Here is a 25,149-nt window from a genome sequence, read left to right on the forward strand (position 1 = left end):
AGAAAGCATATTCCCTGCCATAATTCTGGCAAGGAAGCAAAGGCCTTTGCCCTCATCCCTTCACCCCTATTCCCATTCATGCCTGCAACCTGCAGGAGCAGCGACACTTTCGCGCCAGCTGCCCAAGCTTCTCTGCCCATCCTCCCGTCCTCCCTCCCTCCGACTGTATCTGTCCTGATCCAGACCTTGGCTTCTTCCGCCACCCTCTTCTCTTCATCCACCTCCTCTGCCTTGGCAATAGCATCTTCCCCGCCTTGATGTTTTCTCTTCTTCTGCTTGGGGGCCATGAAGCCTTGCAGGAACTTCTTAATAACGCTGGCCTGGAGGGCAACCACGCACTCCCCGAAATCCTTCAGGCTCTCCAGTGTGCAAACCTGATCAAAAAGGCACAAACACATTATAATTTCCTTCTCATGGGCAGAGGGGCTTTGCAGCTCTCATTTATCCAAGCAACTAAGAGGCGAGCTCCCCAGATGGGTTAACTGGCAAGAACGTGGCTACAGCCTCTCTGTGCTGGAAGAGCAGGGACCTCAGAAGTCTCGCCTGGCCTGGAGACATTTCCCCAGCCAACCCAGCCAGTGGCACACTGCACTGTTTTGTCTGAGCCCTCTAGTGTATCAGTAAGCAGCTCCTGAGGTTCATCAGGGCTTCAACTCTGCTACAAACTCAAAAGTCTGCCTACCCCGTGGTCAGCAACAATTAATGTGCATCTGTTTCTGGGACCAGGAATATTCCCCAGCTCCTAGAAGGCGGATCCTTCACCACTGCCCCAATTCAAAGCAAGTCTCCCAATGTTGTCTGCTTTAGATACCATCAGCAAAAGAAGACACGTTTAATAGTAGGAGCTTCTGGACTTCAAAGCAAAGAGCGAGTCCAGGGCTATATGGCCCACCCAGAGGGATGCCTGGAAGCCAAGGCCCAGAGCCAGCAAGACTACACTTGACAGCTGCTTCCAAGCTCAGAAGCCCTGCCTGGGTGATTGATTACTGTTAAGTCACCCACCTCTTGCAATGCTAGTGCTCACCTTGGCTTCAAACTCTGCCTCGTTGATGTATCCCAGGCCTCCCTTCTGCAGCCGGGTGGCCACTTCGATGAGGTCACTGCGCAGGAAGTTCAACAGTTCCTGGTTGCCATCACAAGACTTCAGACCTGGGTTCTGCTTCCGAGCCAAGTGAATGGAATGAGTGATGTCCTGATATCTGGGAGAGGAGACAATATATGGTCATTATGTATAGCTGACTCTCTCATGAGTTAGGGCCTTTGGAGATGCCCTGTTACCTTCCAAGTTCTACAGAAGAGTTATCTAGCCTAAGCAAAGGTCCTCAGACATAGACGATGCTCCATTACCTTATGAGGGCTGCAGAACTATCCAGCTCTATAACCTGAAGGTTTGTATTTTGACACACACTCCAAGCATGAGGATGTTTACTTGCCATTCTGAATCAGCAGTGTGAGCTCATTGGGCCAAACCACTGGTTTACCAGTGGTTTACACTGATGCTCAAAAATTTAGGGGTTGATTTAATACTGGTGCCTAAAAGAATTTTTAAATACTTCCACAGTCTTGTCCAGAAGCATACAATGGCCCATAAAGGATCACTCATGTAGTGCTGCAATTGCATTGTTATGTACAATGTCTGTTAAAAGCACTAAGGCGCCTAAAAGTCTACACTTGCAGCAACACCAGCAAACCCACTCAGTAATTTTATCCATCCACAAACATTTGTCCAAGATGTGAAAGATTTGTGCTCTTGTAAATCCCACACCCCAAGAAAAGAATCGTTGCGTAAGGAGAAAAGTCGCAAAAAAGAACACAGAGGTGACCTGATGGCTTCAAAAAACAACACCCCACTGCTCTTCCCAGCCCGAAACGATCCTGGCATCAAATGCCAACTTCTTCTCCCTCCCTTGCCTGACCAGGATCCAGGGACACTCCTCCACAATACTCAAAAAACAGGCCGTGAGGCCTCACCTCTTCTGCAGTCGCTCCTTCAGCTGGCTCTCTCTTATCCCCTGCGAGTGCAAGGCGGCCAGCAACTCATCCAGCTCCTTCTGGCTGTCACAGAGAAACCTGGAGGAGGAGACCAGACACCTTACTCAATGCCACTCTCAGCAGCAGGAAAATAAAACTCACCCCAAGAGACAGGTGGGCACCCATAACCCAGTCTCTCACCAGCCCACGCCACTAACAAAGTCTTCAAATCGTTTAAACATGTTTCAATCAGAGAAGACCACATTCAACTCTCACACCAAGCTGCCGTAAATTTAAATTTTCTGGATTGCCATTTTTCCTGAAGCAAAAGAGGGACTAAATGCTAAACTATAAGCTAGGGAATGTGGCCATGACTCATTGCACAAACAGGACTTCTATTACTGCCCCCTGCTGGTCAAGAGGCACATCAGCATGGGATGTCAAAACCGAACAGCTCAGCTGGAGAGAGGGGCCCAGCAGTCAATCTGACACCCCCCCCCCCAAGGATGGGGCTGTGAGTCCTACATTTTACACAGCTCTCTAGCCACTTTTAAACAATAGTTTAATTAACAGATCTTGTACCCTGCAGTACTGAGTACTTTGTACAGAGCAGATTCCAGAAGCCTTTCTGCCAATTAGCCCAAGGCTCAGCTGCGTAGCTGAGAAGCTTCAAGCATACAGCAGTTAATCGATCAAAGCAAATGTAACACATAGTGGAACCTTTTCGCCAAATGGGGGTGGTGTCAAATGCAATGGGATGCAGCAGGCCTATTGGCAAAGTCCAGGTTGCACTTCTGCAAGCCAGGAGGGCTGCTGCCTGGCTCTCCTTTGAAGATGCCATGTGCAAGGGAGCCATCCTAATATGAAGAGCACTGAGAAACTCTCTCACCTCCCAGCTGTTGCCTGCTCCCCCCACCTCTAAATCCCCAATTTTACAGGTGGGCAAGAACCCACACATCTCTATTGCCAAGAGCAAGTCTCACCACAGGTTCTGTCCCTGCTTGGGTGCCGTGGTCTCCACAGGGATTTCCGGGATGAGTAGGGCGCCCTGCGGAGTGTTCAAGACGCTGCCCTCCACCAGGCTCTCCTGAGTGTCTGCAAGCAACACACACACACAGTGAACACGGAGCCCCACTGTCATCGTCATCATTTGCCCACAGCTTCCAATGAGCACTCCAGGGGCAAGGCAAGTCTTCTGAGCGCTCGGGCCCCTAAATAAGAGAAGCCTTCTACAGAACGCTGCTCTGTGGGCTCTTACTTTAAAATAACATGCCAGTTGCTCCTGGATGGTTGCTTAGTGCACAACTTCATTACATGGCTTCAAGCAACCTGTCCAGCACAAGAAAACGAATAGCTGGCTGACAGGGCTTGGCCTCCAGTGATGTGAACAAAGGCCCAGCGAAGCCCTAGCACCTGCTTCCCTACCAAATGGAGGCAGCTGTTTCACAGGCCACGGAGGACAATTTCTGATTAAGGGCTGCTTAATGATTAACTTGCTTCAGTTTCTTTTCTTGCTGAGAAATTCAGCAACTCATACTCTCAAATATAGCAAGTGATATTCATCTGTTTTATTCTGAGTAGACCCACTGAAACTAATGGCCCTAACTTAGCCGTGTTCATTAATTTCAATGGGTCAACTCCAAGATGAATGCCACCCAATACATCCAGCAACTTCACCAAGAACCTGTGAGAATGGTCAGCCTTGCCTTGTTGGTGGTAGTCGTCGTCCTCTTCCTCCTCCTCCTCTTCCTCCTCATCGTCCTCCTCCTCCTTGTGGGGAGGCATGAAGTTATAGTCGATGCCATCATGTACCCAGCCTTTCTCTATGAACAGCCCGGGAACTTCATCAGAGAACAGCCAATACCTAGAGAGACCAGATAGTGTGAGAGAGGCACCAGGTATTATGAGATGAGCAGCTTTGCCAAGAAACACCCAGGGCACTGAGGAAAAAGCATAGGCTGCAGAATGTTGGCAGTACAGTACTTGTGATGACTAATAACAGTCTTTAGGAGGGTGCCTTATAGGACCAAGATGCAGGAAGGGCAGCAACGTACTGGCAGGAGGAACCCAGCTGAAGTTACAAACATAGCAAGCAGTGAGCAGGCTGCAAAGCAGAGACATGGGTGTCTCAAGCAGCAGCAGGAGGGAAATGAGCAGAAGCAAAGTGAAGAAAAGCCTCATCCTTGGACTACAGGGAAGACCCATGTAGCTCAGTGAAAAGAGCAACTGTTTTGCATGCTCAAGATCACTGGTTCAATCCCTGTCATCTCCACATGGGCTGGAAGAGACCCATCCCACCAAACCCTCGAGAGCCATTACTGCCAGTCAGCTTAGACAATACTGAGCTAGATGGATCAATTCTCTGACTTGATATGAGGCAGTTTCCTGTGCTCCTATGATGATCTGACTAAAGAAACCCTGGAGAGCTGCTGCCAATCAGAGGAGTGGTCCCCCAGATGTGGCTGGATCCCAACTCCCATTGGCCCCAGCTACCCATGGTCAATGCTGAGGAATGGTGGGAGTTGGGACTCCAGCAACATATGGACAGCCCCACATTGGCTAACCACGGACTAACCATCAGCGATCCCCATGTGCTCTCCGCCTCCAGGGCTCCTGTGTAGTGAGTTTTGCACTTCAGAACTTGCACTTCTTACCTCCCCCCCCCCCGGGATGGGCTCTCCCCTGCAGCCCTCCAAATGTGGTTGAGTTCCCGGCTCCCATCATCATTCCTGATCACTGGAGCAGGCTAGCTGCCGGGAGTTGGGAGTCCAGCAACATCTAGAGGGCCTCAGGCTCCCTACCCCACTGAGCCACACAGCCAAATGGTCCATCCGGACAGCTTCCCAACTGCCACACAGCCAGATTCTCCATTCCTCACCCTTACCTGTTGTGATTACGGTCTGTGCCAATAGGTGTCCTGCGCATGACCAGCTTGGCTTTGGCAATGCCATCCTGGAAGGCCTTTTCAGCAGCAGCTTTGTGCTTGCGGATTCTCTCCTCTTCTGCTTCTCTTTCAAGCTTCACTGGTGGGGAAGAAAAAGGAAGAAAACCCAGCAGTGTGAGCTCTTGCATCTTTAAAGTTTGGTGAGAAACTAACTCGCTGTCTCATAAGAGGTCTCTATCTCTTCCTTCAATTAAGAGCCAATCAGGAAACACACATTGTTTCAATCAGGGAAGCATTCACACACACTTTTGTATGGGGTGGGGGGTGGAGAAAAGTAACCAAACTTAGGGTTGGTTCACAGATGGAACATCTGCCAATTGAAAATGCATGGGGCTGGAGCTATGAGAGCTGGTCAGAACTTCCAAATTATCCAGTTCCAGTGCACCACAGCGTCCCATGGAACACAGGCACACCTTCAGCTACAGACATCAAATGTTGAGATACTGAGCAGGTGAAACAGCCCCCAGGTGACTTACCGCCACAAACCCACACTTACAAGGGGACTGAGCAAAGGACAGTCACTATGCATATGTTTACAGTGCTTGAGTGTCAGGACTGGAGGCCTTAAGGAGCAGAATGGGCATGACAGCAACAACCAAATCTGGGAGTTCCTGGCCCAGGGGGGCTCTATGAACAAAATGCTTCCGGCAAATACCTATACAGATACCTCAGATCTGCCAGTGGAGCACAGGCTTCCAAGGTTGAGCAGCAGTGGGAATCCCTCTCCACAAACTCCACCCACCCACCCCCTTCCCTAGGGGTTCCACTGCAGAGGCTGGAATCAGAGGTTCAGAAGGAACAGGAGCTTACAACCTCTCTTCTCTTTCCACAGTGGCATTTCTGGGCCTTGAATCACCATTACCTCTCATCTGCATCTCCTGCTGCTCCTTCTCTTTCTTGGCCTGCATGGCCAGTAGCCTCCTGCTCTTGACGGCGCTGATCATGTCTTCCGCTTCCAACTCCACCCGTGGCTCCGTCTTGACCCCTTTCTCTGTTGCCACTGCTGCCACAGCCTCTCCTTTCTTCTTCTCCCCCTTCCCTGCATAGCTGCTCTCCTCCTTGCCATTCTCCTTGCTCTTGGCCACCATCTCCTTCCGCTTTTGCTTCTCCGCCCTCTTCTTATCGTTCTCCTCCTTGAGCACGGCCAGCCGCTCCTTCCACAGCTCAGCTGACATCTGCTGCTTGGACTCCACGTGGTCCTGCACAGAGTAGGTCATCAGGATCCGGTGGCAGAGGGCGGCGAGGATCTGCAGCTTCTCCTCAGAACTCAGATCAAAGAACTCTGAGGTCTCGAGCTTTTCCAGGAACTCATCCTGCACTTCGTTGTCCTCAAAGGCAGCCAGGTCCTTGTTCTCCTCCGTGTTCTCTGAGGCCTCACTCTCCTCCTGCACATCCGACTTACGCAGGCACAGGCGGACTAGCTCAGAAACAGAGTGCAGAGTGAGGGGGATCTCTGACAGCTTCATGCCCAGCTCACGGTAGTCCTCCGCAATCTCATCCTGCAGCAGGGTCTGCAGGAGAATGACCAGGATCCTGTTCAAGTATAAGAAGCCCCCCTTCTCAGCACACAGGGCTTCCATGAGGGAGACGGCCGTGATGGGGTATTGAGCGTCTGGCAGCAGCAGCCCTGAATAGCAGCTGAGGAACTCCACCACCATGGCCACATCCCCAAATAGGGTGTTGGGGAGTCCCTCAGGAGTGTCCACAAGCCTGAAGGTGGGCAGGTTGTTCCCTTTGATGTCCTGGTCCTCGTAGCGCTTCTGCTTCTCCAACTTTTCTATCATCTCCTTCACCCTCCGCTCCCTGGCTCTCTCCTTCAGCTTCTCCTTCAACTTCTCCCGTTTCTTCTTCAAATACTCCTTCCGCTGATCCTCAGTCATGGAGGCCCAGTTCTTCCGGTGCTCGAGGAGCTCAAAGCGCTTCTGCACAATCCCCCGCAGCTCCTCGGGAAGGCGGGCACGATCCTCGCTGGAGAGCAGCCGGGCGGTTTTAGAGATGATGCAGGAGAGGGCGCTCTTCCTGTCCTCACGGTCCTTGTTCTCTCTGTAGTAGGCAATGAGGTGGAGAGCTGCGGGTGGGAGGTGCTTGGGCTTGCCAGAGGACCTGGGGCTTCCTCCTGAGCCCCGGGGCGCTCGCGACACCTTGGGGGTGCCCTTGGTCGTCATGTCCAGCAGTGTCATCTGCTTCATTTTCATCTTGGAGTCCTTCCTGGGGGAGCGGGACTTCCCAGTAGCCTTCTGCCCATTCAGCAGCTTCTTATTCCTCTGTCGTTTCTTGTTGAAGTTGCCAAGCTTCCCAGCAGACATCATCTTCATCACCTCCTCCAGCTCCTCTGTGGGGATCTTGGAGTTCTTGACTTTCAGCGGAGAGCCCATAATAGACTTCTTCAAGTGCACACTGCACCACAGAGAGGGGCTTAGCCCCTGCCCTGGAGCAGAGCCATCCAACTTAGGCTTTTTGGAAGGCTTCCGATCGGGGGATGACGTGCTCTTTCTCTTGGTCGAGGGATTGAGCGTCAGGTACTGGAATTGAAGAAGAAGCAAAAGTAAATTCCAGTCTTGGGGGGAAAGAAACACAAGGGAGGAAAGGAATAGGTTGGAAAATCTAACTGGGGATCAGGCTGCTTTGGAGCCTCAAGCGCTCCTGAATGCTAGTGATGCAGAAAGGGACAACCACATACATTTCTAGAGAAACTGCCCTTTCCACCTTGCAGTCAACAGCATCCCTCCATGCCACCTGGAGCATGTTGCCAGCAACATATATCGTTCTACATATCCCACCTAGCCAAAAACGTGCTCTAGGATTACAGTAGGCACCCAGCTGCAAAACATATGAGACACATTGTACACTCCATTGTTTTAAACACATATTGTAGCCATCTTGACTGCAAAACCTGGCATGAGGGAGGCATAAAGATGGTTGGGAAAACCTTGAGGTTTGCAGAAGTACAAAAGAGGGAGTCCCAAATGCACTCCTCCTTGGAAGACATCTGCACACGGCAGTCACAGGGAAGGGAAGGCACACTGCAGAGATGGAGGCAGGCCAGCTTGGTGCCTCCAGTGCAGGCAAACTACATGGAAGGCAATGGAGGGTCAAGTCTGAGCCGCACCAGAACCATCCCTTTGGCACCTGATGACTGGCAAGGGCTTGCTGTGGAGCTAAGATTCACCCTTGCTGACACTGCCCCCCAAAAAAGTCACCATTATGCATCAGCAGATACTCCTGTCCTTTTCCCAACCCACAACCCAAGACAGATCTTGCCTTATTTCTCACTTTATATGGGTCAAGCAAGAAGTCACTGAACTTGCTGGGAAGTGAATATTTCTTCACCAACTCATCCTCGACCACCCAAGGAGCATTCTCTCCTGTTCCAGCCCGGAGTGCATTGTGGCGAATGAAGTAGCGCAGAATCTCCTTGTTTGGTGGCCGCTCTGTGCGAATTAAGCTGTCTGCTGGCACATTGCTAATGATCTAGGGAGACAAAGAAACAAGCCTTTAGACTCTTCTATTCCTCAGCTTGTGGCAGTCAGCCCACAGCCTGCCACTGTACTTAAGTACCACTGTTTAAAATAGAAACAGTTACTTTTAATTGCTCCTGACCTCGCAGCAGTGCTGATACCTTAACCAGACACACCTCCTCCTCCTCACCAACGGGAAGTCAAGGACCCTTAATTCTGTCTCACTGCACTCTAACTCCCTCACCTTGTCTTCATTTTGCAGCTTGACATCATACTTGTGTGGTAAGAACTTTGGAGGGACCCATTTTTTTTCTTCCTTCTTCAGAGAAGTAGGAAGCTTCCGAGGAGATCGACGCGCCCGGTCACCTGCATTGAGAGAGAGAGAGAGTGAGTTAGCAGCACAACATGCCCCAAAAGGCCTAGGCTGACTAATCTGAAATGCAGTACTGAGGGGCAACAAAAGCACAGATGGCCAAGGAATAGACACACACCATCCAATACCGAAGGAGCAGGCAAGGAAGTTTCTAAAGGGGGATTAATACCGAGTGCCCTCTGCAGGATCAAACCACAGGTCCATCCACAACTCCACATCCTGCATCTACGATACCACTGGAAGCCCCCAAACAGGGCCCAGAAGCAACAGCCTCCCCCTTGCTGGTCTCCAGCTCCTGGTATTTAGCTTCTGGACAAGGGAGCTCCAATCAGCCACTGCAGGAGACAGACCTAAGCTATTCTATGAATTTGTCTAATTGAGCTTTTTAGAAAGCCGTCTAAGGTTAGGAGCTGCTGTCGCTGCCACCACATCTTATGGCATTCAGAGCTGCCATCTATCTCTCCTGTGAAGTGTTTTTATAGAACAGAACAAAAAAACCGCAACGAAACAAGACACAGCAGAACAATCAAAATAAAATACCAGCATTAAATTACAATATTGCATTAAGATTTAGCATTTAAAGGCACCCTGTAGCAGCAGCAGACTCTTGTGAATTGCATTCCTGCATTCCCCCCCCCCCCAAATGTTCTACCAATCAATTTCATTAGGTGATCCAAAGTTTGAGTATTATGAGAGGAGATGGCCATCATTCTAGCAAGTAAAGTGTTTTATGTTTTCAAGGGAAAGAGGACTGGCAGCCCACTAGCAGAATCTTATACATGGGGAGGCTCCAATGTGCACACTATTTCTGCCTGCACAAAACCCTCTGACTTTATTCCAGTGGAGGCACATAAAGGTAGCGTATGCACCGCTAGTGAATATTTTAAATGTGTGAACTATAAAAGTTAGGGCAGAGCACCCCTAATTTTGGAAAGGAGCCAGGATCTCTGAAAGACAGTTTACTTGAGCACCACCAGTGATGTTGTTTGTTGCTGCTTGCAAACCCTTAAGTATGCTCAGTACACTGAGACTTAATCAAAGAACGTGACAAGTTAGTTGGCTTCCGTCGATAAGTTTCCCTGCTTGCGAACAGCATACCTGAAATGTTTGTGCTGTCCAACCACACAATGCACCTTATTTGTTTGTGAAAACTTCCTACAGCAAAGCACATTAACTAGAATCTATAGGAGAAGCTGCTGGAGAAAGCATGGGCATAAAACACCAGCCAATGTAACTACTTCCCATGAAACGCTACACAAAGGATCTACCTGCATACCATATTTAAGCTACGACCACAACTATGACTGCCTTTTTCCACAGAATGCTCCATTTATCTGACCCAAAGGGCACTTAATTGGATTATTAATACAGAAGTGGCAAGACCAAAGGAAACACCCTTCAGACACGCACATTAAAAAAGGCTGCAGCCTTGCACAGGGCCAGTGACCCATAGCAAAGGGAATGGGGGCTTCCTAATGCTTCTTCAACTAAGCATCAGTCCTACAATGACAGACACGGGAAGCCTTGACTTAGCCAGAACAGAGAGCAAGTTGGGTGTCACCAGCAGACCAAAGACACCTGTCGTCTAGATAGACTCTCTCTCCAAAGCAATCTGGGAAAACCTGGGAGGGAGGATCAGCACACGCACGCACGCGCACACACACACACACACACACACACAACCTGGGTAACCAATAGATCTTTTGAAGGCAGCCTGTACTACCCGGATAAAAGATAGTGGATCATCAACATCCCTCAGGCCAGGGCGTGGCTTGCTACTCACTCAGACTCTCTCTCCGGCTATCATCTTCCTTCAGTGCCAACTCCTTTTGGTTGTCCTGAACCACTTGGCTGGAATTTTCTTTGTCACTGGATGGGGAATCACAGGCCCCGTCGGCTTTCTTCTCAGGTGCCTCTTCATCTGTCGCCTTCTCCAGAGGATGGATTTTTACTACTTTTACTCTCAGCACCTTTTCTTTCCCAACCTGATGGGAAGAGGGAAACCGATGAGAACTGGTAGGGAGGCCCGAAGTGAACACATGACTAGATTCATGGAGCTGCTTACAAAATGGTGACTGTGGGTGGTTCATGCATGCAGTTGGGGGTGGCGGGGAGCTGCTAGTAACCTGGAACAAGGCTACGTTTACCACCCACATCCCCTTGTGCAGGGCTGGAATAGGCAAGATGGTATGACAAATACAGTGCAAATACACATTTAAAAAGAAGCACTAAACAGATCAAAACCAGCAGCCATCCACAGTTGAAACCCAGCAATGGCTTTTATAGAACTCCTATAGAGGTTTGCTTGCAGACATTGAACAAGACATGGCACCTGAGTTCACCCAAATAATGCCCTCTGGGAGATAACTGGTCACTTGTTCCAGTCACGTGACTGGAAGAGGAACCTGTTCCAAGGTAACCTGTACCCTCTTCCCTCTTTCCAGGTATGTTGTATCTAATAATTACACTGAAATTCCTCTGGAAACCAATTACATCAGTTTGGAGGTGGGGAAAGAGTATTCCACCTTTTGGACATGGTGGCAGAAGGTGCATAAGAACAAGTAGGCCCAGAAAAGAGAAACAGCCTTGGATATCCTGATCCATTCAAGCCGGGGCCTTACCTCAAAGTCACACTCTTCTCCCACAGCAAACTTGGTCATGATCTCCAGCCAGGAAGTGTCTACCAGTTTTTCTAAGGAAATTGTGTTGTGATGAACCATTTCCAGGACAAGTTTCTCATACCAAACTGGGAATTCCTCCTTCAAGCTAAAAATATCATCAAAAGAGAGAGGGGAATTTAACACATTCCATTTAAGTGGCAACTACTACAAAACGGACAACAGTAAACCCACAGAATCAGCGGCCAACAGTGGAAGCCACGTTCATGAAGCAATTCACAAATCCCTCTTTCAGCAATGTCAGCTGAGAATGGCAAAATCCACCATGGCATAGGAAGCTGCCTTGCAACTTCCAAGATAAGGGGGAGGGAAAGATGTTAGTGAAGCTGTGTGCAGTTCTCTGGTACAAAACATGTACATATCAAGGGAACTGTACAAGCCTGCAACACTCTGCCTGCTCTGATAGACAATTGTAAAACTTGAGTAGGAAGTTTTAGTCAATCTATCAAAAGACAGGTTGGAGACAAGGTGAAAAGTTTGTGGTCTAATTCTCACAAACAGCAGATGAGCTAATAAACCTGCTTCTCAATATTACCCCACTAAGACTGCAAGCAGAGGCTCATAAAACTTTGTTCTGAGTGGAGGCAAGTTGCATTCTTCCTGATATGCTAGTTTTCTATGTGCAGGAACTTTTTGACATAAGCTCCACCTGCAGACCAACACTCACAAGCACACCACTTCCACCTACTGAGAGACAGAATTACCGTATTTTTCACTCTATAGGATGCACCAGACCATAGGAGGGGGAGAACAGAGAATTTTTTTTTTCTTGTTCTCCCCCTCTAAAACAAGCAGCGCTCTGGAGGCTTCAGGCGGCTACCTTGGAAGCCTGGAGAGCAAGAGGAGGCGGTGCGCACTGACCCCTCTCGCTGTCCAGGCTTCAGTGAAGGCAACCCGAAGCATCTGGAGCGCGGGGGGAGTTCCCGCTGGGATCTGGAGGCTTCAGGTTCCTTTCAACCTGCTCTTTGGGGCTGACATGCTAGCCTTGCTAGCCTCTGCAGGGCAGTGGGGTGAAGGCACCCCGCTGCCCAGCAGAGGCTTTGTGCGCAGCCATCCCCAAGCTAGAACAGCGAGACGAAGCGCTCCGCAGTGCTCCATCTCCCTGTTCTGGCTTTGGGCTTAGCCACGCAGCCTGCATTTGCTCTATAGGAGGGACACACATTTCCCTTAATTTTTGGAGGGGGAAAAGTGCGTCCTATAGAGCGAAAAATACGGTAAGTCAGGAACTTTCACCTCAGACACTGGGCCCATTGGGAGCCTGGTATGCAGAGAAGGATGTCTTGGACAAACATGCAATTGTTACCTAAGGAGGAAATTTGCCTAGAGTGGCTTTTTGACATGAATATCCAGCATGAGAAGATCTTCCAGAAAGCCTCTAGAACAGTGCTGAGATGACTACAAAGAGTGGTGTTCTTACTGCATTTTTGTGCAACACATCTGGATTTGATTTTAACTGCAGTATAATATCAACCGGATCAATAATTGCCTTGAGTCCTTAACAGAGTAAGGCCAATTAAAAAATAAAGCATACTGGACTAAAAAAGGCAAGTTGTACATTTATAAGCAACAACAAAAAAATAAGGCCCTAACAAAACAAAAGCAAGAATTAGAAGAGGCAGCAAGGCCAAAGCTAACTTGGGGCCGATCCCCTTGATCAACTCAGGTGGAGAAAGATGTTCAATCCTTCTTTGGATGCTGACTCAGACTTCTGATGATGATTTTCACAGCCACAGTCAGCCACTTGCCAAACAACCAGCATCCTACGTTTAGGGCTCATGCCCTGGTCTCTAAAAATAGATGCCTTTGGATTCTGCTACTTACAGCTCAGCGACTTCCTGCTCCTCCTCCCAGGCTTCTTTGTGTGTCAGCTGGCTGCTTCCGGTGCTTTTGCAGGTCCATATTCGCTGGCTGTATTTCTCCAGCCGTGCTTCATACTCTCTGAAGGAGCAACAACTCAGGAAAACATTGTGTTTAATTTGCAGCTGTCACTTTATCTGCACTGCTTTACACAAGTTGCATGGATGATTAGTATTTTTATTAGATATATTTACTTGTTGATACTGTGCTTGGTTGCTCCCATTATATTTTTCAAAGTGTTATTATTTACTGCTACCATCAGATATATTTTGAGCCACTTTATCTGGCCACCAAACAAACAATTTGCTTCCCTACCAAACTGGAAACCGCACATTGAAGTGGCTTTCCAATTTTAGTTTAAAGACAAAGATTTGTCATCAGCACTGTTTACCTAATCCAGATTTCTCAACAAACTACAGCTACCTCAAAGCAGAATATTAAGGGAAGGAATCTGTGCCCATGAGAGGAGGGATAGCAGGGAGAGAGATAGGCATGCATGAGCCCATAATTTGACTCTGGGCATCTGACGGAGGACTATGTGAACACAAATCCAAAACATGTATACCAACTATAACAAATCCAAGACGTGTTTACAGCTACAATTGTTATCAAAGTATATGTCACACTTTTTGTATGCTTGTCAGACAAACAGGATTCACCACAGCCCAACCTGAACTTCTCTTAACTTCCACAAACACCTCCAGGATGAGTTGCTGGAGAAAAGTGACTTGAAGCAGAACAATGTTTGAACTCTGCACAATTCAACAGCCAAGCTCTCCGTTCTACTGATTTGATCAAGAACTGTGGCTGACCAGACCAGAGGCCCATTGAAGACCAACTCGCTTATGATAGCTGACAACCTTATCACTTAAAACCTTAAAGCAGATAAGAAAGTGTGGAGATTTGAGATGGTGAAAGGAAAAGCACAGATGCATTCAAATCTGTGCACCACAGTCAGACTCTAAGTGTTCTAAATTATAGAGCCAAGGGGCAAAAGTGAGAGGACTCGGGCAAGCCAACACAGGTGTGCAAAGACAACTGTAATTTAGCAAGACGTCCTGGAGGTGACTTGCAGGAGCATGTCACGCTACAGAAAAAGATGAACCAAGAGGAGTCATCCTTCTTTTCTAGGGCATACAGAAACTGCATTTATAAAACTCAGCTCTTACTGACAAAAAAATCTCTCTCCTTATATGACAACAGCCTATCTTTTTAAAGTAGAAACATGTAGCTCTGTTGCCCCTGCTAGCACTATATGCCTTGGGCTGATCGTGGGATGGACAGCCAAGGTTAGAATAGTGAAGAAAGCAAAGAATAAACGCCGGTGTTGCTGTCTACATACTATTGGGGAGGATAAAACCCACAGAAAGTGACCTTTCCTGCATTGGTGCAGAATTCTAACGCACCTAGATTCCTAAAGTGCAGGCATTCTCAGCTAGTTTAAGAGCAAGTAACCCCACCAAAGCATATTCCACTCACTGATATCACTCAAATTTGCCACTAAGATGTATAACAACCTGTGCACTGCGGTTGCCCTTGCACCACCCTCCAACTGACAGCTCCAGACTGCTTATCTCACACTCACCAAGGAGATTCCCCTGCCAATCACATTCTCTTCTTCTGACTGGCACCCCGTTACCTCACTTGGCAGTTATGCAGCCCATGTACAGATTCATCCCAAGGGCTTTCCTGACAGAAAGAAGCTGGATCAAGACAGGCAGTCTTTGTTGCTAGCTCAGGAAGGCTATTGGTCCTGAACACATACTCAATAAGCATGCTCCCCACAAGCCAGCGCTCCTGCCAGCAGAGGGATCTGGCTAACTCAAGCTCCTCCTCACCAGAGGTTTGGACTTCCTTAACACCAACACACTGTGGGGGCAGGGACTACTCGTGTCCTGCAATGGGTTTTTTCTGTTTTGTTTGTTTGCATCAGAAGGGTTCTATATCATGCTTGACTTTGCTCTGCTGCCCCCATCATGATGGCAAGCATTTTTTTTAAATGATAAAACAGAGATTGCAGACAGTCCACAGGATTCCAGTAGAATTAAGCTAGCATGAATGGGTTATGCAAGCTGCAATCCAGGCCTGAAGGAACTGCTCCAAAGGAAGTGGGCTGATGACTATGAGTTTACTGTCGACATGCTTCTGCCTTATCCAGTCAGATCTGTGCACAGAGACTGAAGAGCTCCAGTTTCACAAAACAACTTCTGGTCACATGATAGTAAACAAGTTACAAACACAGAAAGCAGAAAATTCCACTCTGGAGGAATCACTTTCCACCTCAAATCTCTTGCTTTAGATTATCCATCAAGACACTGCAAAAAAAAAAAAAACACACCAAAAAACCAGCCCTGCTTCTTAAAAGAACCTCAACCATTGATGACCAGAACAGCCCAGGCTGTTCAGACAGAACTGGGGAGGGGGAGGGGAAAGAGAAAGAGAAAGAAAAGAGGCGAGGGTTGGGTCAGAGGAAAGGGCTCTCTTGGGTACAAGACAAAGAAGCGAGAATGAAGAGGGGAACAAAGCTTTTCCTTGTATGGATGCTAAATTTCATTGCTTAGGCCTATAAAAATAAGCTCTTTGGGCTTTTAAGATGCTCACAACACCAACCTTCGACCTAAAACTTCAGAGATAATTATATTTTATAGGAGAAAAGAAATGGGTATCTACTGTAGGTCTAGCAATGTAATGAATAGAAATTTGGAGGCGGCAGATTCAAGTTCAGTTCCCTGCTTAGCTATTAAGCTCATTGGCTGGCTAACCTTGGACAAAAATCCATCTCCATCCAAGTCTGAAAAACATCAAAACAACTGCAACATGTGTATAGCGAAGCATGTAGAAGATGAAGCCAGAGCAGCAAACAATATTATAGTGATCAATTCTTAAATAGCAGCTTTCCTTGAACTACACATCAATCACCAGAGGGCTTAGATGCAAACCTCGTTCAAATCTCTGCTCAGTCATCAAAAGATCTTTAAGTGGCCTGGGCAAGGACATGTCAGGCATAACCTTTTAACACAGTATTTGTAAAAATAAGTGTCTGAAGAAAGGGACAAGTTACACTGAAAACTTGCATCAGTATGGCCAGGTCTTTCCAGGCACTAGGCCTCAAATCAACATTGGAAATAAGCTCACAAAAGTGACTAGGCTGCAAAAAGAAAAAAAAAGGGGGGAGTAGTGACAGTCTACTCATGCCTGGCAGAGGGGTTCATGTGATTTCAACCCTGACAACCCAGGAGAAATGAGCAATAAGCTGCTCTATCCCTGCTCAGCCTGCATGCAACTCACCACCTACAGCTACCAGTTAAACCCAAGGCTGGCTCCAACATTCAGGGTTATAGTCAGCACAGCGCTATGGTGAATGTTTCATCAGCAATTGAATGTTCCCCCCCTCTCCTCCTATCACAAACCCCTAAAATCTGTTCTGGAGATTCCCCCAACAGTCCTGAGAACATATGGGAAAGTGTGAGGCTCCTAGGCAGGGGGTTGTGTTAGCATGAATTGCATTAGCACTAGCACAAATGAGTTGTGTTAGCACTAGCACAAATATTTTGTTGAATGCAGAGAAAGCCCCTTCACGTGGCAGCCAATGGGCCTTAAACAGTCATTTTTGCCACACCACACTAGCTTTTAAAGTACCAAGAATTAGGAGAAATAATTTAATCCTAGGAATCAAACCAAGAGAACCATCTGATCTAACTCATCCTTTGCCAACCTGATGCCCTCCATGTTTCATATTACAAGTCCCATCATCCCCAGCATCACATGGCCATGTTGGCTGGGGCTGATGGGAATTGTAGTTCAGCAGCATCTGGAAGCTGGCCTGCCAGGCTGGCAAAGGCCATTTTCAACAGAAGCCAGGGAGGTGCCCAGAGCAACTCACAAGCAGTGTGTGAAAATAGCTCTCCCCTGCTGTTTGTCCACAGCACCTGGTACTTGGAGATGCACTGCCTCTGAACATGGAGGCTCCATTTTACCATTAGAGTCAACTTCTGCAGCTGAACTAATTCCACCATAAAACTGGTCTAAAGATATATAAGCTAACAGCTTCCAACACTTGTGAGGGCAAGTTAATTTATGCAGACCACCACAGGAGGCAGCAACTTCCATTACTCTGAACTACCACTCACATTTCATGAACTTTCTGCCAATCAGCTTCACTGGAGGTATTACATGACAGGAGACAGCCGCTGTACAGCGAGGTTCTACCCTTAATTTACTTCTGCTAAAGTTAAGCAGGTCAGGGTCTTGTCAGCCTGGAGAGTGGAGACCCCCTAGTAATCACAACTGTGCCGCTCCAATTACTTGATATAAAAGTAACTAAGGATGCATAGAAGGCTTCCCCTGGCTGGATCAGACCAAAGTGATCACCATCACCCTTTTTCCAGCACTGACCAGCCAGGAGCCTCTCAGAAGCTCACAAGTGCAGGGTCAAGGGCAACAGCCCATCCTCCACCAACTGGTATTCAGAGGCAAACGGCCTCTGGCTATGGAGGCTCAATTTCAAACTCTCTTGGCTAATGAGAAGATAATTAAAGCCATAAACCTGCTTCAGCCTAAAACACATATGGAATTTGTAACCGCCCTGAGCCCTGACAACAAGAATTCAGGGAATCAAGGAGGAAGTGATGTCCCTACCCTGCCTGTAGACACCAGACAGGCCCCTTACAGGAATGAAGCAGCAGGGTGAGATGGGCTCCCTTTGGTCTGATCCAGCTGCAGGACCAATTTTTAAGCAGCTGAGAAGGAAGAAGCTGAACCCTGTGAATTAACACTTGCTGGGGGAGCCCCAAGAAAAGGACTGTGGGATGGGCTTCTGTCCCCACATATACTGGGCCAGGCCTTCTTCCATTCCCTCAAGAGGCACTGAGGTCCAAAGTATAGATGGCCCCAGTGAGAGAAGACTGGGCTGTAAGAATGCAAGAAAAGCCCCGCTGTCGCATCAGGCCAAAGGGGGCCCATCTAGCCCAGCATCCTGTTCTCCAAATACAGTACTCTAATGGGAAGCCCACAAGCAAAAGATTAGGGCTCCCCAAGAGGGACGCCAGCACAAAAGCAGGACTCTCCCCACTTGCCATTTCCTAGAACTGGTATCCTTATGCATATACGTACTGCCTCCGACTGCCGGGTGGCTGGGTGAGAGAGAGGGAAGGACCGCTGCTGGAAAAGTCCCGAGAAAGAGAAGGAAGGAGGTTTCCTGCTGCCCTGATCCGTCCTGTCCCGTCTCCCCCCAAAAAACCTCGGGAAAAGACGCGGCAAGCGAGGAGGCCCGACAGAGGAGGAAGGCAGGAGGCGAGAATAAGCCGAAATAGGAGGAGGGAGGAGAGCAGGGAGCGGAGAGGCAGGACGACGAAGTGGCGGAGGCAGCCTTCCTCCTTCGCCCGAATCGGGTCAGGTCAGGATAAGAGGAGGAGGGAGGGAAGAGAGAAGGAAGGGAAGGAGAGCAGAGTCAGACACAACAAAGCCCCCCCCCCATGCACTACCCCCCCACCTCTCTCTCCTTTTCTCTTTCGGAGGTAAACAAGGGGGCGCCATACTCTTCCCCTTCTCCCCCCCCCGCCTCCCCCCTCCGGTAAATGCCGTCCGTAGGATACTCGCTGGTGCGGAAGGCCTCCTGCGTGTGGGCGATGACGAAGCGCTCCTCCGCCACCTCCTTCTCGTCTCCCCCCGGCGGCTCTCCCGGCGGCGGCAAAGGCTTGGCGAGCGGGAAGGGCTTGCGGCCCAGTAGCGGCGCCATCACCCGGCCACCAGGCCCCGGGGAGGCGGCGGCGGCGGGTCCGGAGCTAGAAGGGCCGCCGGGAAAATGGCGGGAGATACACAGAAGGGGAAAAGCGGGCGGCGGCGGCAGCGACAGTGATGATGATCCTCCTCCTCCTCCTTTTTCTCCTCACAAGAAGGGAGAGAGCGCGGGAGGGAGAAGCCCGCTCAGTCCCTCCTCAGCCGCTCTCGCGCTCGCTCGCTCTGCGCGTGCGCAAACAACTCTCTCCCCCCCCCCCGTTCACACACATTCACACTCTCTCACACACACACAGAGTGAAAAACACAAAAAACAACACCAGCACAGAAAGAAGTCAAGAAAGGGAGAGAATTAAAGAGAAGAGCGGTGGCGGGTTTTTCTTCTTAAATTTAACTATTAAGGAGACCCGCCTCCTCGATTTCTCGCGCCTTTCCGCGGACCGCCATTGGTCTGGCTCGGAATGCCCCGCCGTGCCATTGGCGGAGTGGCACGTCACTCAAATAGGCGCGTTTGCTTGCGCGAGGGATAGAAAGAAAAGGAGGGGGAAGAGGAAAGAAGCGAGGGAGGTCGCATTATGTAAGCGCAAGAAAGTAGCGCGCCGACTGCCCCGGCGCCATTTTGTGTGTCGCTGTTATTATGTCTCCGCCTCCCGCTGCCAATGAGAACACGGGGCTTCATCCGGGGATTTGAGTGCAGGGAGGAGGGAAAGAGAGGAAAAGCCCGCTTGCCCGGCTTTTGTCTGAGCGAGTGGCGCGCGGCCTCTGCTTAAAGGGGCAGCGCCCGTTAAAAAAGCAGCGGCTCCAGAGCACCGTGGGAAACTTCGTTGCGGGAGGGGGCCTTGTTTTCCTTTTGTGCCCTCTGCTCATAACTTATTTTCCTGGCCGAGGTTTATAACTAAAAAACGTGTGAACTGAAAAGAAGCCGGTGCTTCTGAGCATGTGCAAAGTTCCCAGGGTTAGAATGCAGTTCAACTTTGCCCTGGTGATCTTGAATGCCGAGGCGAAATACGGTAGTTGCCTATGCTGTAAGAGCAAGCGGGTAGGGTACAGGGCAAAGGGCTCATTTGTGATTTTTTGAAAGGGGCACTAGAGACAGATAGCAAATGGTTTTCCCGGTGCAGGATGGTAAAATACATGACACACACAGAGGTGCCATGCTGTTGATTTTATTTTGCAGGACAGCTGAAACCCCAAAGAACTCCGAATCTGAAGAGAAAACAGAATAAAACCATCAGGTCAATGGTTTTCCCTCCTTTTTAAGGGGTGGGCGTTATTGCATTCAATTTTCTTTAAGTGATAAAATAAATGCAACACCTATTGGCCAAAAACCCACCCACAGGAGCAATCAGCTTATTTCAGTAAGCATGCAGACCATGCCTAAAAAACATCTGATCTGAACACGTCTCAGTGCACATCCTGGGCTTCTGTTGCGGCATAATGCTAAACAGGAGATTCAGGAGAGACAAAAGAAAGGACTTCTTTACACAACACCCAATTATTCTGGGGAACTCACTGGCACAAGATGCGAAGATCACAGCCTTAGATGGCTTTAGATAGGAGTTAGACAAAGCCATGGATGACAAGTCTTTCAGTTCTAATAGCCATTATGGCTACATAGTGGAGTGGGCAGGGAACCATCAGTACTCAGGCCAGAACTCGCCTGGAGGGCCCCCAACTAATTTTCGGCCCCCACCACAGCAGTGGCAGGTCCCTCCAGTGAATGAGGGGATAAGGAGGCTTTCAAGTGTTACTGGTTTGGGGCCAGTTGGTATAAAGTCAGAGGATTAGGAAAATAAGCAGAGGCTGGCTTCGCCTTTTCCTTTTCTTTGATGGGGCCCTGCTTTACACCAGCAGTTTAAAAAGTAACACTTATTTACATTTCTAATTAAAAACCAAAGCTTGGATTTTAGCTGGCTGGAGCTTAAGTGTTCTGCATGTTGGACCTGTGCAGTCATAGAAGAAGCACCCTTGAGTTCAGTGGAGGTTACCCAGGAAACCATGTACAGGACTGCAGCCATGCCACAAAAACAATATAATGTGTTCTATTTATTTTGGTCTTGCTGGGAACCTAAAGGGAAACGCCATCTCATGGCTCTAGGGTCTGTCTTGATTAGCTCCTGACATCCACATTTACCAACGGTGATAGGTATCTGCTTTATTAGTGTCAAACTTCTCCTGAACATGGAGGCTCCATTTTCAACTGTCCTGGCTAATACTCATTGACAATACCCATAAGTATGTAAAATCAGTTGTTGTTTTCAATCCATCTAAGCTACTGAAACCTAAGAAGTTGCCTCATATTGAGTGAGACCACTGGTCCATTTAACTCAGTACACGGACTGGCTGTGGCGATCCAGGGTTCCAGATGGGGGCATGAGCAGCCCGACCTGGATTTCTGCATGCACAGCAGGTTCCTTATCACTGAGCTAAGGTTCTTCCCTAAGAGTAAATAAGATCCCAGTCCTTATGGTTCTGGAGAAAGGGCAAATTTATGGTAAATAGGAAGATAGGAATCTGCCTTGCACCGAATCAGATTAGCCCAGAGATGCCATTGGGGAATGAACCTGTGACTTTCTGCATGGGAAGCTGAACCACTAAGCCAGAAGCCCTTTGCTGGGCATTACCAGATCTTGTGGCAGTGAATCCCACAAGTTATGTGTGCAATCTGGCTGAAGAGCTGTTCTCTTTTGCTCGCCCCATACGGCTTTTGGATGACGCCCAATTGCTGGCATTCTGAGATGGGCCTGAGTTGAAGTTCTCTTGCTCAAAGCCAACAAGGCTCTTGACAGAGAAAGCCGAAGGAAACACACACCTCAGACAGGCGGCAAGTGCAGGAGTTGCAACACCTCTGGCGGGATCATCCCTTGGTTGTAGGCGTACCACCCTGCTGCGGAAGCCAAGGCAATGAATGTCATCCCCACGAAACTTTTGACGGCAAACGAAGTCCACGAACCTGTAATGGTTAGCGAATCCTTAGTGACCTCGGCGTTAGGGGCCTCCTCCGGCATACCTGCACAGGAATTCTTGGGTTAACTAGATCGAGGGGGTAGTCCCACTTTCCCATTCCTGTACCCATTCTTAAAAGCACACCTCTTATCTTCCATTCGCAGCCGCCGAGACCACATAACACTGGTCTTGAAAGACCTAAATTGGCTCCCAGTACGTTTCCAAACACAATTCAAAGTGTTGGTGCTGACCTTTAAAGCCCTAAACGGCCTTGGCCCAGTATACCTGAAGGAGTGTCTCCACCCCCAGAGTTCTGCCTGGACGCTGAGGTCCAGCGCCGAGGGCCTTCTGGCGGTTCCCTCACTGCGAGAAGCAAAGCTACAGGGAACCAGGCAGAGGGCCTTCTCGGTAGTGGTGCCCACCCTGTGGAACGCCCTCCCATCAGATGTCAAAGAGATAAGCAACTGCCTGACATTTAGAAGACATCTGAAGGAGCCCTGTTCAGGGACGTTTTTAATGTGTGACATTTTAATGTATTTTTGATCATTGTTGGAAGCCGCCCAGAATGGCTGGGGAAACCCAGCCAGATGGGCAGGGTACAAATAATAAATTATTATTATTATTAAGTAAAATTTACATACCCCTTTTGACCTTTCAGAGGCTCTGGGAACCTCTAAGCCTGTGGTTCCCAAAGCAGATGTAGTGCTGCCTGCGGGAGGAATTCCAGGAGGTGGGGTGGCTGAGAGGCAATGGGGTGGCAATGACCACCAGACTTTGAAAAGATGGTCCCACTGGGAGCTGTGGTTTGCTCCAAGTGTTGAGAGTGTTTGGGAGTCCCCTCCTCCCTGCACAGAGCTGCTGTTCCCAGCTCTGGGAGGGGAACAGGAGGAGACTGAGAGGTGACATTATAGCCATCTTGAAATATCCAAAGGGCTGTCAAATGGAAGATGGAGCCTGCTTCTTTTTTGCTGCTCTGGAGGGGAGGACCCACACTGCGGGGGGGGGGGGGAGAGATTCTGACTAAACATTTGGAAGAACTTTTGGACAGTAAGAGCTGTTTGACGGTGGAGTCAAAGATGATGGACTCTCTTTCCTTGGAGGTTTCCAAGCCAAGGTTGGATTGCCATCTGTCATGGATGCTTTAGTTGAGCTTCCTTCTTTGCAGCGGGTTAGACTAGATGACTTTAGGGGGTCCCCTCCAATTCTGCTATCCTGTTGGTCCTAAATTTGTCAGTTTTGTCAAATTAATTAAACTACATAATTTTTAATGGATTTTGAATCAAGGGGCAATTAATTGCCATGGTTTTGACTTTTATCGCATTATTGTCTTCCTTACTGGGTCATGCAAACCACTCTTCTGAACAATGCTTTTCATAGGATTGAGGCAGGGGGCACTGGGGACAAGTTTATGTAATCAAGGGGGCAGTGACCCCCAAAAGTTAGCTCTAAGCAGTTTGCATGTGGCAGAAGCTTCGTGTCCTAAGGCGGAAAGGAAGTTCTGTTGTCTATCCTCAACCACACAGATCAGGGAGGTCCATATTGGACCTTTGAGTCGATGAGCCTTATGCATAGGGTTCTGTCTTGTAAGTCACCGCACATCAGAACTGATCTTGAGTTGATCATAGAGCTGAAGGGACCAAAGGGTCATCTAGTCTAACCCCCTGCAATGCAGGCATCTTCATGAGCCCAGGAGAGAGGGGGCAAGCCAGGCCTTGTGGGGGAGAGAACAAAGCATGCACCCTGTTCATTGTTCTGGGGCTGACAAAATATAGCTGATTGTCTTATGGCAAGTTGGACCATTGGTCCATCTAGCTTAGTACTGTCTGCACTGATTGGCAGCAGCGGTTCTCCAGATAGTCAGTCACAGGTCGGGGCAAGAAATACAGAGGGCTGGATTGCTCTCTGTTAAAAACAACAACAACAAAATGGTGGTCCTGGTGATTCCCCTAGAAATCTGGCAGGGATCAGTGAATTTGGGAGTTAAATTGTATTGCCACCTACACTCAGCCTGTATACATAAGAAGAGGAGACTGACTGCTGGATTGGGCTAATGACTTACCTAGCCCTGTATCCTTTTCTCACAGTGGCCTAATACCCCTCAGAACCTAGAAATCTAGATAGACTGCCTCTGGAGCTAGGGGTTCCATAAGGAGCCTGGCTGCTGGATCAGGCCAAAATGGCCCATCTAGGCCAACATCTTGTGGCCACAGTGGCCAACCAGATGCCTCTGCTGGAAAACTGGCAAGCAGGACCAGAACACAAGAGCCCTCTCCCCAGTTTCTGGGGCTTCCAGAAACTGGTATTGAGAAACAATGCTGCCTCCAAGTCTCCAATCACGCAGAGCGGCAAGCAACCTCCAGTAGCCTCCTTCCAAGGAAAGGGGCCATGTCACACTAGAAGGCACCACCAGTCAACCTTGGGGGAGCCCCTGCTGCCTTATATTACCCCTGTGCCAGAACTGGTAGCCTCACACCTTTGGATTTGATCAGGGCTTCAGAAGCCCTGCAAGCTGCCTTCACGATGGCCAGGTTCCCTCGCGGGTGGCCTGGGGTGTAGATCTCCGCTTCCACTTCCACGTCCTCCAGCTCCATCGGGCCGTTCTTGACCTCCTCCGCAGCCTTTCCAGCCTTGCTCTGCTTCTGCGCAGACCCCTTGGGGAAGGCGCCCCGGAGCATGCGCAGCAGCTGGTCGCGGGCGGCCTCCGCCTCCGAAGTCTTGGGGTCCATGACGACGCCCACCAGGGCACAGGGGGACTTCTCGACAAACTTCTTCACCTCCTTGATGACCCTGCGGAGCTCCTTCTGCTTCCCCTGGAGGCAGGAAGCCCGGCACAGGAAGAAGATCAGCTGGCATTGCGTGCCCCCGATGTTGCAGGTGGTGGCAGCCAAGGGCTCCTTCAGGGAATCTCTGGGGTGGATGGGGAAGCAGTTGGTGGTAAAGAGGTCCTTGACGAAGGTGTCCATCATCCCGTGGATGTCCTTGCCTTCCAGCGTCTCCCCAATGAGCAGGACCTCAGGCTGGCCCGCCACCTTCTTGACCAGGACCTGGAGGTCCTTGGCAACCTTGCTCCCGGGCCCTGCGATGCATATTGCTTCGGGAAGCTGCTCGGAGCCCTTCCCCTCCTTGGTCATGTCCTGCCAGCATGGAGTCCGTGGCCGCCTGCCTTTAGCTAAACCTTGAAGGGCT

General features: G+C 49.3%; 2 protein-coding genes across 3 annotated transcripts in view; both read right to left on the bottom strand.

The window, feature by feature from the left end:
- BAZ1B (bromodomain adjacent to zinc finger domain 1B) overlaps nt 1–19,221 on the bottom strand; it is a 29,746-nt gene extending 10,525 nt beyond the window's left edge. Inside the window, exons 1-13 of the mRNA XM_081889739.1 lie at nt 18,876–19,221; nt 13,246–13,362; nt 11,368–11,512; nt 10,530–10,731; nt 8,618–8,739; nt 8,189–8,386; nt 5,778–7,437; nt 4,856–4,994; nt 3,678–3,835; nt 2,955–3,066; nt 1,972–2,070; nt 1,025–1,199; nt 186–374 (exon numbers count right to left, since the gene is read on the bottom strand). Of these exons, the coding sequence (XP_081745865.1) occupies nt 186–374; nt 1,025–1,199; nt 1,972–2,070; nt 2,955–3,066; nt 3,678–3,835; nt 4,856–4,994; nt 5,778–7,437; nt 8,189–8,386; nt 8,618–8,739; nt 10,530–10,731; nt 11,368–11,512; nt 13,246–13,362; nt 18,876–19,018 (3,459 nt within the window). The 5' untranslated portion in view covers nt 19,019–19,221. The remainder of the gene's footprint in view (nt 1–185; nt 375–1,024; nt 1,200–1,971; nt 2,071–2,954; nt 3,067–3,677; nt 3,836–4,855; nt 4,995–5,777; nt 7,438–8,188; nt 8,387–8,617; nt 8,740–10,529; nt 10,732–11,367; nt 11,513–13,245; nt 13,363–18,875) is intronic.
- A 946-nt stretch (nt 19,222–20,167) lies between these two features.
- On the bottom strand, nt 20,168–25,149 carry LOC309357651 (uncharacterized protein C2orf72 homolog). 2 transcript variants are annotated; one of them, XM_081890015.1, is made up of 3 exons: nt 24,437–25,149; nt 21,830–21,970; nt 20,168–20,223 (listed from the first exon to the last, which is right to left on the bottom strand). In XM_081890015.1, exons 1-2 carry the CDS (start codon nt 25,092–25,094, stop codon nt 21,831–21,833), a joined length of 798 nt encoding a protein of 265 aa, XP_081746141.1. In that variant the 5' UTR covers nt 25,095–25,149; the 3' UTR covers nt 20,168–20,223; nt 21,830. The 2 variants fall into 2 exon arrangements, with proteins under 2 accessions (XP_081746141.1, XP_081746140.1); XM_081890014.1 differs by having other exon boundaries at nt 21,830–22,027.

This window comes from Podarcis melisellensis (assembly GCF_964234715.1).
Source record: "Podarcis melisellensis genome assembly, chromosome: 15".
Taxonomy (NCBI): domain Eukaryota; kingdom Metazoa; phylum Chordata; class Lepidosauria; order Squamata; family Lacertidae; genus Podarcis; species Podarcis melisellensis.